This window comes from Arachis stenosperma, chromosome 6 (assembly GCF_014773155.1).
Source record: "Arachis stenosperma cultivar V10309 chromosome 6, arast.V10309.gnm1.PFL2, whole genome shotgun sequence".
Lineage (NCBI taxonomy): Eukaryota > Viridiplantae > Streptophyta > Magnoliopsida > Fabales > Fabaceae > Arachis > Arachis stenosperma.
The window spans coordinates 15,187,256-15,199,185 of record NC_080382.1 but is presented as its reverse complement, the minus strand read 5'-3'; the positions used below and the strand labels follow the sequence as shown (position 1 = coordinate 15,199,185).

The following is an 11,930-nucleotide window of genomic DNA, read 5'->3' as shown; positions in this document are numbered from 1 at the left end:
CTATATTATTTATCTTCATTTCTGAAAAGCCATGTCAACTGTGTTGCAACTAAATTTATGAGCCATAAATATTCGACATACTTCATTGAGGGTTAACTCAAACGATTTGCTCAATATAAGAGATAATTAAACCTTGGTAGAGATTATTTTGTTATCCTCTGTTGATCTTACTGATGGTGTTCCTTAGCACGGTAAATCATCCATTCATCCTCCACAGTTTCTACTACAATGACATTGCACCTTCCTCCACAATTAAATTTTCTTTTAATGTTAGATATGTTTATAGATAACTGATCCTAACTCATCAGTTAGTTTAATTGTATACGTTAGTATTTCATTCTAGTAATCGATTTCCATTCTAACAATTTATTCACCAAAAAATAAGAATGATTCTAAATGAAATGATATTATTTGTTTGTTTAAAATGATTAGGCCTTGATGGAGATTAGAAACACTGAATAAGTTCAATTTACCAATATGCAACAATACATATACATCAACAAACAAAATCACGAGGATAATATTTCACAAGAAGAGTTCTAGCATCAACAAACAAAGTTCCAACATCCAATTTAATTTAAAAAAGAAAACAAGTTAATTCTAAAGCTTGTTTAGTTTTTCTCTAAGGTAATGTTACTCTGGTGTCTCCTGCAACTCTGGCTGCAAGCTCATGTTCTCCAATGCGAAATTTAGTGCCTCTAAGGTTTGCATTGGCCACAAAATTCCCATCCTTAATCTTGACAGGGCTAACCTCAGAGAGAAGGTCCAAGCATGGTAGTTGACATACCTCTTGAAGCAGGGAGTGAGACTTACAATACCCTAAAACAAATTGTTCAGTGACATTACTGGGACGCGTTTCAACATGGCAGGTTTTCATCCTCCACTCAAGATATTGAGGTGTCCAGGATTGAACAAGATTCTCAGCTAAAAGCCCAAATGTCGACGGAACATAAACTGAAGCCTGCATCATCTCAATCAAACAATTTAACAAATAAAGATTGACATCAATCAATTGTACTAAGCAAAGATCAACAGAAAGGGTGGATGATTATACAGAAGATGAGAGGATTGCCGAATTTGTTGGATAAGGAGGAGGCATGTCCCATGGGTAAGCCACTAGCTTTCCATCCTTGACAATCTTGAAAGGATTGTACTCGGAGAGGACGAGGTCAACGTATATTTGTTGTAGGTTAGGTTTCCTGCAAATCCCTCTCACTAATATCTCAGTGACACATTCTGCATCATGATCAAGAGCACAAGATTTGATCGATGAGTATACAGCAGCTCGCTCGGATTCGGGTAGGATGGATGATTGCCTCTGACGAGCCTCCTCTTGAAAGAATGTCACCTTCTACCTGAGATCATCTCAGTCTCAAATTATGCCTTATGACACTTTGATCGAAACTGGCGAACCATCTATTTCAAAAACTTGAACTTAAAGCACATGAATGATTTTATATCCAATACGTCAATCCCCTTTTGGGCTTGAATTATGAACAAGGCACATGCTTATCATTCTTGTACTAAAATTCAATTTTTATTTAAGTGAAGCAAACAAGGATCAAATTCTAAAACTCTAATATCATGTTATGAACCACCTACTCCAACAGCTTAAGCTTTTATGTTGAGGCACGTAAATAGTTTTATGTCTAATAAAAAGTTAAGGAGGTCTAACCTACCTCAAATCTAATGACAAATCAAGTTTGAATTTTAAAGCAAAGTATTAAGGACAAATGATAGGCTTTTCACTACCTGATTAATCCAACCGGTCGATAATCAATTTCTCTGCTATAATACCACAGCACTTCCCCTGTTCTCATTCCATAGTCCTTCTGCAGTGAGGGCTGTAAAGAACAAAGAAAGCAGCGATACAATCTTGAATTTACAGATGCCAATGCCTTTAAATTATATGCACCAAAATTTTTAATGAAAAAAATATCTTTTTTGTATTTTAGTATGTTTGGCAAAATTTTAATAATAAAAGTAAAATCACTAACCCAAACTTGCCCTTTGGTCACTACAAGCCTAACCCACACAGAAATCAATTTCTAGCTACCATAAATGTGCTCCAAAACACACTTGCCCTTTGGTTACTACAAGCCTAACCCACCCTCTACCCCAAACTGGGTTCAAATGCAAATTTTATGCCTCCATTTTCAATCCATACACACATAGAGAGGGAAAACTTGACTTCCCTGATTAGCACATTGTAAGGCATAATCTACATTAGGAAACAAAATAATCAACAACATATAAGGCAGTTAATATAACTAAAGCAGCACACTAATCATTTTGGGGTTGTAAAGACATATATGTACTCACAGATTGGCATGATAGCAAGCAAGAGGAAGTGTGAGCAAGAACATGATGCAAAGAGCACAGAGTAATCCCTTCCCAATAAACTCGGGAACCATGAAGTAATTGACTCAAGACGATGCATCAAAAGGGTTCGTATAGTCATCTTCCAAGTCAGATAATATCAAAACCTTGGACACCCTACCATAAAAAGAACAATTTTTCAGATTCATGGAAGCTAAGAAAGTAGAGAATAATGACGAAAGGAACAAACTTTGGGAAAGAAAATAGAAATAAAGAAGAACCCCACCTGATAGAAAGAAGAGGCAAAAAGGGCAATGTTGAGAGGGAAACAAAGAAGCAGCCAGAAGAGCGATTCCCAAATCCCAACCCATTAAAACGGAGGAAACAGAGACGTGGCGCAGTGTTTTCGGAGAAAGAGTGTGTATTTCAACAGTTGGCAAGTTTTTGAGAGTTTAGAATCAGTGATATGCTTGGACTTTGGACATGGGAGAGTTGGCGAAGACTCTGTTCATTGCAATTACTTTTTTGGGTATGATGATGGTTGATCAAGGTGCTGGACAAACCAATATTGACAATAAAACAGCTCAACTTTTTATATTAACAAGTGTAATAATTCGTGCTCGTGTAATTAAAATTATAATTTTAAGTTATTTTGTTAAAATTAATTTAAATTATAATTATTCGTTTTTTTAATCTAGTGTTAAGTATATTAATTTTAATGTAATTATTAATTGTTTTTATTAATTTATTTTATTGGCGAGTACGTGACGGCGCGACGGATTTATTCTTTACGTCGTTCAGTGGCCACTAAATTTGTTCACTCATTTGGGTTTAGAATTATTTGTGGACTTGATTGTAACAGATAACAGTTAGACTCTAATTATGATGAATTTCATGATCCTAATCAGGAGAATATAAAAATTACTAAGTAGATTTATGAAAAATATGTGAGGTAGACAAATGGGTGAATTAGAGAGTATTTTATTGTGATTGTGGAGTTAATACTTAAAATGATCGTTAAAATTTGACCACCGACTCAATTTGACCCTCTAGTGTTCAATTAATCTAATTTATACCCTGAAATTTTAAGTCGTGGCTCAAATTGACCCTTTGGTCCAACTCCGTCACCGGAGTGATGACGTGACACCCAAACCTCACCACATGTCTCTCTTTCTTCTCCTTACCATCGCCATCACCACCTCTCTTCTACCAACACTCTCTATCCGCCAACAAACAACAGCATTCACAATCCACCAACACCCACATATTTTCACCGCCATAGCTTTGAAGAGCATAACACCTACACTCATCATTCCTTCATGACTGCAAGCAGACAGCAAACCAATGAACCTAACATCGTTAGAGGCAACACCATGAACCACCATTTGTGAAAAGAGCTACAATGCTTGCTTACCATGACCATTCATCGCCATGCCGCAAATAACGGCACCCCAAGAAATAACATTCTTATGCACAATCATGTTGAAAATCTTGAATCTCATTTTCATGTAACCACACTTAGCATACATGTTGAACAATGCATTCCAAATGTTACCATCAATCATAAGGTCACACTACCCATTGCTCCAAATTCGAAGTACCTTCAGAATCTTCCTCACCCATTGTACCATCTTTGTGTTCCTATTAAGAGGGATCTAAAGTGTGGTGTTGTGTTTCTTTTTCTTTTTTTATTTCTCTTTAGTTTGTTAATGTTAGTGATTGCTAATATTGTTTGTTGGGGAGGAAAGACGTTAGTTAGACGGAAGATGTTGAGAAAGAGAAGGATCAAATAATAAAAAGGTCCCTCGTAAATGGCGGTGAAAATGTGTGGGTGTTGGTGGGTTGTGAATGTTGTTGTTTGTTGGGGGAGGGAGGGTATTGGTAAGGAGAAGCATGTGATGAGGTTTGGGTGCCATGTCATCACTCCGGTGACGGAGTTGGAAAATTAGAGGATCAAATTAAGTCGGTAGTCAAATTTCGAGAATCATTTTAAATAGAGAAAGTATGAGGAGCCAATGAGATATTTATACAAGGTGTACAATGGAGGTTTATAGAGTATTAGAGATATAATTATTAGTGTTACATTTTCTCATCAGTCGAAGCTTTTGGGATGAGTGGTATCATGACATGATATTAAAGCGCTAGATCCGAAAGGTCAAGAGTTCGATCCTTGGTGAACTCAAAAATTAAACTAAAACGTTATATCTGATTTAACGAACATGCCGGAATTACAGTTGGAGCCTAATTTTGTAAACGACATAGATGATAATCGTCACACTTCTGTCGATCTTGACCTTGAGTTATGGGCACTTGTCACCGTATCTGGGCAGAGGTGTTTCCATCTTCTGGTCCCCATCTTCGAACGATGTCGTGAAGTTTTGATATGATAGTTTTATGAATCATTAGGGAGAATGGCAAAATTGTAGTTTAGTTTTCTATTTTTCATTCAAATTATTATTAAATTTAAAATTGTAACTGATCCATTTTCTCTTTTTTTATTATGTTTTAGTTTATAATACTACACCTTAATTCTCTCTCATTTTAAGCGCGAAATCATTCTAGGTCTCTCTCCTTGAAATATTCTTTTTCCGGCTATGATTGCAGAAACCAAATGTCTCAACTTGTCTTTTTGGTTGGAGTTTTGGGTGAACTTCTCTTTTAAGGTCTTTCTCCTAATTTTATAGAGGACATGAATGATAATCGTCACACTCCCATTGATCTTAGCCTTGAGTTGTGGGCACTTATTGCTATATTTGGGGGAGATTGTTGTGTTTTTATCTCCCGGTTTCCATATTTTTAATTTTGATATTGGATTTATAATAGTATTTTTTAATAACATGTAAAATTTGTGTGTTTTTTTTTTACATAGAGATCATAAATTAGAAAGTCTAATTTGTAAATTTTAATTTTTTAAAATGTTTAAAATGTAAACTTATCTTTCTATTTGTGACCTTTAAAAAACTTATCCTCTGATTTGTGAATTTTAAATTTTTTTTAATTTTTAAATGAACAAATTGGATCCTCCGATTTATAACTATTTTCATATTAAATTAAAACACATTACTTTTCTATAACTAAAAATAATACAACAATAATTTTCATATAAAAGAAATTAGCCACAAAAAGATTATTACATATTTGTGAGAAAAATTAATTTACTTAGTATATAGATATATTAGTTAGTTAATTTTTTTTGTTATATTAATATTCAATCTAATTATTTAATAATTTTTTTAGTGACTTCTAATTTGAGATAGATAATACATACTTAATTGATAACTTTTAAAGGAAAGAGCATATATTTTAACAAATATTATTATTTAAATTATCTTTTCTTACAAAGCAATTACCCAAAATGCTTCACAATTTTCATATAAAAAATTTACAAATTTGATAAATATTAATGTTTATATATAAAAGTATATTAATTAAAATCGTAAAATAGCAATAAAATCTTTTTAAAAAATTTAAGACAATTTCTTACTACACGCTATTTAATCTTTTCAAAATATAGAATACATTGAGTGATTTTTTGTATAATATTCATAAGAGGTTAAAAATTATAAATGTCCCTTTTTATAACAAAAAATCATGAAATTTAATGTTCCACACTAAATTCATGGTATTTTATAAACTACCTCAAATAGAAAAAGTCTTGAAAAAAGTTGAATTTAAATACAAATCATTATAATTACATTTCATTGGTTGATCATACAAAGATAATTAATACCAATATATATAAACTATTATCCGTGGTTTTTAATCTTTTATTTTAATAATTTTTTATTTTTTAAATTTAAAATTTGAATATAATAGAAAACATTCCATTCAAATAATAATAAATTATATTTATTTTATTTTTTAAATCAATTTAAATATATATAATATTATCTAAAGACCTTTCAAAAGCTTTAAAATATAAATTTGATAGAGACTATTTTTAAGAGATAAAGTATAAATTTTACATCAAATTTAAAAGTATTTAATTGAAAAAATATTACTTTCACAATATCTTTAGTAATTTTTGTATATATAATTTTATATTATACAAAATTATTTTTTGTAAGAAATTTTTGATAACTAAGGATCTGTGGCTAAAAGATAAAGATCCAACTTTTATAATTAACGTGTAAGTGTATAGATGATAGGTGAGGGTTTTGACTAAAATGTATTAAAATTTAAGTTTTATTTTTAATATATATATATATATATATATATATATATATATATATATATGTATGTATGTGTGTGTGTGTGATATTTTCAAAAATAGATTCAATATTGATTTTTAAATTGGTAAGTATACAAATATCTAATTTAATTACAATTATGTTATGTGTACACTAAAATTAATCACAACTATAAAATATATGTTAAAATACAAATACATTTTGAAAATGAATTAAATTACATATATTTATACACAAATATATTAGTAACTGATTTTGATGTACGAATAACATTTTTTATTTAACTGAATTACGGATTTTTTATTTTAATAAATAAAATAATTATAATAATAACTGAAATTAATAATTTAAAAAGTATTTATCAAAATAAATATTTCTCTCTTATCTCGTTTACAGTGTAAACGAGATAATTTTTCAAATTTAAGTCAATTCAATTGAATCATAATTTAATTTAAAAAATTTTATGTACTAATTGCATGCTAAAAGTTTGGATTATTAATATTTTTTTATTTTTAATTTTTTTTTTAAATACATGTATAAACGAGATATGTTTATATCTCATTTGCATGGTAAACGAGATATATACATATCGCGTCTACATGCGTTTACAGATACATGCAAAATTATCTCGTTTATAGTGTAAACAAGATAAGAAAAGTATTTATTTTGGTAAATATTTTTTAAATTATTTATTTCAATAATTATTATAATTAATTAATTAATTAAAATAAAAAATCGAATTAATATTAATAGGTTAGCTATTATTATGTTTGATATACAATTTTGTGTATCAACGTTGATTCTACAACAGTTGCTTGCTTGTTCCCCGTTGTTGGTTCACGATGATGTACAATTTTGTTAGGTGGTAACTCATTGTTTGCATGTGTAGGTTTTTGGTGATGAGGTGATTATTAAAGGCTGCCTGATATGATTTTTTTTTAAGAGTAATGTTATACATTTAAATTTTTTTATAAATTAAATATAATAAAATTAAATAATAAGATTTTGAGTAATGTTATTTATAATTAATTTTTATTGATATTAGACGAACTTAATTAAATTTGAATAATAAAAACACTTGGATGTGTAGTATTATTTTTTTGGAAAAATATAAGGAGACAATAAATTTAGTGAACAATGTAGTTATACATATATTAACCTCCCTTCTTCACTTGTAATTTCCGTAATTTTTGTAGAAGTATAGTATGTTTTTATTTTATTGGGCCAATTGAGTATAGTGTATTTTAATTTTATTGGGCCAATTTTAAAGTTCATTGTTCACATTGTTTACGAAAGTCATTGTCTACTTAACAAAATCGTTATTTTTTTGGTAAAGTATATTTTTTATCCCTAAAGTTTGGCAAAAGTTTCAAAAATATTCATAAATTTTATTTTGTTTCAATTTTGTCCTAAAAGTTTTCAATTTACATCAAATATATCTTCAATGGCTAAATTTTCAAAAAATTTAAAACCAATCTAACAATAATATATAAAAATTATACTTGATTTGCTTGCGTTGAGAGTTGTTCTTATAAAATTATTGTTGAATCGGTTTTAAATTTTTTGAAAAATTAGTCATCAGAGATATATTCGATACAAATCGAAAACTTTTAAAATAAATTTAAAATAAAATAAAACTTAGAAATATTTTTAAAATTTGTGTGGAACAAAAACTATATTTTATTTTTATTTTTTTAATTAACTTTCAGAAAAAGACAGTTGTAATTAGCAGTTAGCATACTATTGTTCTTCATACCACCTATCAAAACTGTCTCGAGCATTCGGAAATTCAGAGGTCTAAGGTTTTTCATTTTATAAATCAAGATACAAGAACTATCACTGCTGAGAGTGACATTACATGGTTGCTTTTGCAAGGCAATGGTTATTTGTTTTTTGACTTTTTTTTTTTCATTTTGGTTAGGAGGGAGAGTTAATAGTTGGAAGTTGGAACATGGCAAGAAGAGTAACGGTGTTTTGGTAACTCTTGTTTCTACTTTGTAGAGTTGTGTAAAGTTATAACGATGTATTTTTTGTAGGTCTTTAATATTTATAATTTTTATATGATGTCGAGATGGTTTTTTTTTTAAATCAAATGATGGAGTTTCTAAAATTATGACTTAAATATAGAAGATTGCGAGACAGTCAATGACAATTTTAGTATTCTGTGAAAAATTCATCTGCTATAAAAAATATTCACAAAATAAAAACTGGTTCTAAATTTCTAATAGCCAAAAGTAATTTCTATATGCACAAAGTATGAGTAAAATGCACATATGTAATACAAAATTTTATTTATATATCAAACTCAGTTACTAATATACTTATATATAATTATAAGTATTATTTAATTTATTTTGAATATAAATTTATATTTTAATATATATTTTATATTAATAATTAATTTTAATATTTAATTTTAATATATACGCAACATAAATCTATGGACAATTTACGTATATAAATTGAATGGACGAATTGTTTATCCAAATATAACAATACAAATTTCATTATTTATGTGTCCTGAAACAAATTTATATAATCCGTGAAATTCTCTCACATTTTATAAATTGTATATAAAAAGCCTCCCACGATTTATGAAAGAATCAAACTATAAGGAAACCGTAGTTCCCTGTCACGGATGTAAAAAATATAGGATTACATATTTGTTGGCGGTATCTTTTAAGATTGTAAAATGAAAGTAAATAAGAGAGGAGAGCTATTAGCACTTTTATTATAGTAATTTGTTTGGAGATTATTATTATTATTATTGTTAGAGAAAATATAAAACAAAGATAAGAAATAAAAAATGTAAAATTTCAACAATGAATAAAGAATATATATATTCAAGCTGTATGTTTATACTATTTTTTTATATTATATTTAATCATATTAATATTGCAAGTATAATAAGGAGTACATAAAATTTTAATTATGAATAAAAAATAAAAAATATATATGCTCAAACTGTATGTTTATACTATTTTTTTATATTATAGTTAATCATATTAATATTGCAAGTATGAGGAGGAGTATATGATATATCGTGTACTCTTCATCATATTTGCAATATTAATATGATTAACTATAATATAAAAAAAAATAATATAAACATACAGCTTTAGCATATAAATTCTTTATCCATAATTAAAATTTCACATTTTTTATTTCTTATCTTTGTTTTATATTTTTTCTAATAATAATAATAATAATAATAATAATAATCTCCAAACAAATCACTATAATAAAAGTGCTAATAGCTCTCCTTTCTTATGTATTTTTATTTTACATTCCTAAAGATACCGCCAACAAATATATAATTCTATATTTTTTACATTTAAGATATTATATAACTAAGGAACATATATAACATGTACAAAATTTTGACAAAAATTTATGACAGTTAATGTGTGTTTGTCTCTTGTTCATAAACCATTGTAGGGTCAAAAGTTTTTGTTTAATACGATCTCTTCGTAAACCGTAAGAGGCTGGCACAATTTATGCTCAAGCTCCCTTCTTCATAATCCGTGACAGGAACCACAATTTCTCTATAATTTGATTTTTTCATAAATTATGGGAGACTTTCACAGTTTATATATGATTTATAAAACATGAGAGGATTCCACGAATTACATAAACTTATTTCAGGATATATAAATAATAAAATTTATATTGTTGCATTTAAATAAATAATTCGTTCATTTAATTTATATACGTAAAGTGCCCTAAATCTATATGATACAAAGAGTGAATGAATAATATAAAAAAAATTGGGGGAGAGAGAGAAATACTCAACAAGAGATTTCATATGGTTTTTCTTTTGTTTTGGTCAAGAGAGATTTCATATGGTTAAATCGGAACAAATGATTTATTGGACTGGTCAAAATACATCCAGCTATTTTAAAAAAAAATATAAAATATAAAATAATAAATTTATAACATGTGATTTCTGAATTTAAAAAAAAAATAAAAATAAAAATAATTAAAATTATAATAAAATATCGTTTTTGTCTCTAATATTTGGGGTAAATTCTAAAGTTTTCCTTAACGTTTCAATTGTTCTATTTACTCAATGTGTCTTACCGTTAAGAATTCGCTAACAGAATTTACGACAGAACAAAATTGAGACTATTTTGAAATGTTAGGGACTTAAATTAGAACAAAAACGTTAGGAACAAAAATAATATATAAAAATAAATTTTAATTTAATTTTATCTTTCAATAATATTAATTTTTTACTATACATAGTATTCAATTATTTTTTAATTACATCTAAATAAATTACACTTAATCACATTACTTTCATTTTAAATAAATTTATTTTTTTTATAATTTTAAAGAATTTTGATACATTAGAGATAAAAGGTATCATTTATATTTTATTATATATATATATATTATTTTTTTCTGTTCTACAGGTTTATATACTAGTCATTTTACAAACATTTCATAATAACTAAAAATCTTTAAGAGTAAAATTATATAAAAAAAATAATTTATTTAAAATGAAAGTAATATGATTAAGTGTAATTTACTTAGATGTGATTAAAAAATAATTGAATACTATGTATAGTAAAAAAATTGATATTATTAAAGGATAAAATTAAAAATTATTTCTATATATCATTTTTGTCCCCAACGTTTTCATCCTATTTAAGTCCCTAACGTTTCAAAATCGTCTCAATTTTATTTCGTTCTGTTAACGGATCCCTAACGGTAGGACAACATTGAGTCAGTTTTAAAATGTTAGGGAGGACGATTGAAACGTTAGAGACAATTTTAGAACTTACCAGAGGACAAAAACGATACTTTACTCAAAGATTACATCCTGACATTTCTATAAAATTGCAAAATATTCTTTCTGTTTTTATAAAAATTCCTATACTTTCGTAAAATCACAAAAATGATAATATTTTTAACAATCACGCATTTTGGCCCCACATAATTTTTTTTGCCTTCTTAAAGAATCAAAATTAAATTTCTTTCTCATTCTATACTTATAAACAATGAACAATTATGAGAATGGTCATGATATCATTTGTACTCTTGGAAGTTGTTATCCATATTGAATATTTGGAAGCAATGAGATTCATGAATAATAACTAAAGCCTCTCTTAGCAACTAGCAAATTTAATAGCTTCATACTCTCTCTCACTTATATGGATAATATAAGTGATAACAATGACATGCTTGCAAGAGAGGGAAAGTGTTTAGCTTGAAGAGGAAAAAGGCAATTATTGGAAGCAGAGAAAGATGACCTCCTATTTTATTTATCTTGATTTCTGAAAAAAGACATGTCAACTGTGTTACTACTAATTTATGAGCCTTAAAGATCTGACATAACTTCATTCAGGATTAACTCAAAGGATTGCTCAATATAAGAGTTAATTAAACCTTGCTGGATTATTCTGTTATCCTCTGTTG

General features: G+C 27.8%; 1 protein-coding gene across 1 annotated transcript; it reads right to left on the bottom strand.

Annotated features, from left to right (window-relative positions):
- Positions 1-458: 458 nt before the first annotated feature.
- Positions 459-1,737, bottom strand: LOC130933310 (uncharacterized). The gene is made up of 2 exons (XM_057862893.1): positions 1,055-1,737; positions 459-961 (listed from the first exon to the last, which is right to left on the bottom strand). The coding sequence occupies exons 1-2, from the start codon at positions 1,097-1,099 to the stop codon at positions 623-625; spliced, it is 384 nt and encodes a 127-aa protein (XP_057718876.1). The 5' UTR covers positions 1,100-1,737; the 3' UTR covers positions 459-622.
- Between the last annotated feature and the right edge of the window lie 10,193 nt (positions 1,738-11,930).

Coding starts and splice junctions, on each gene's coding strand:
- LOC130933310 (XM_057862893.1), bottom strand. CDS start 1,099: ATGCCTCCTCCTTATCCAACAAATTCGGCAATCCTCTCATCTTCT. Junction 962..1,054: donor CGGCAATCCTCTCATCTTCT/GTATAATCATCC, acceptor GAGATGATGCAG/GCTTCAGTTTATGTTCCGTC.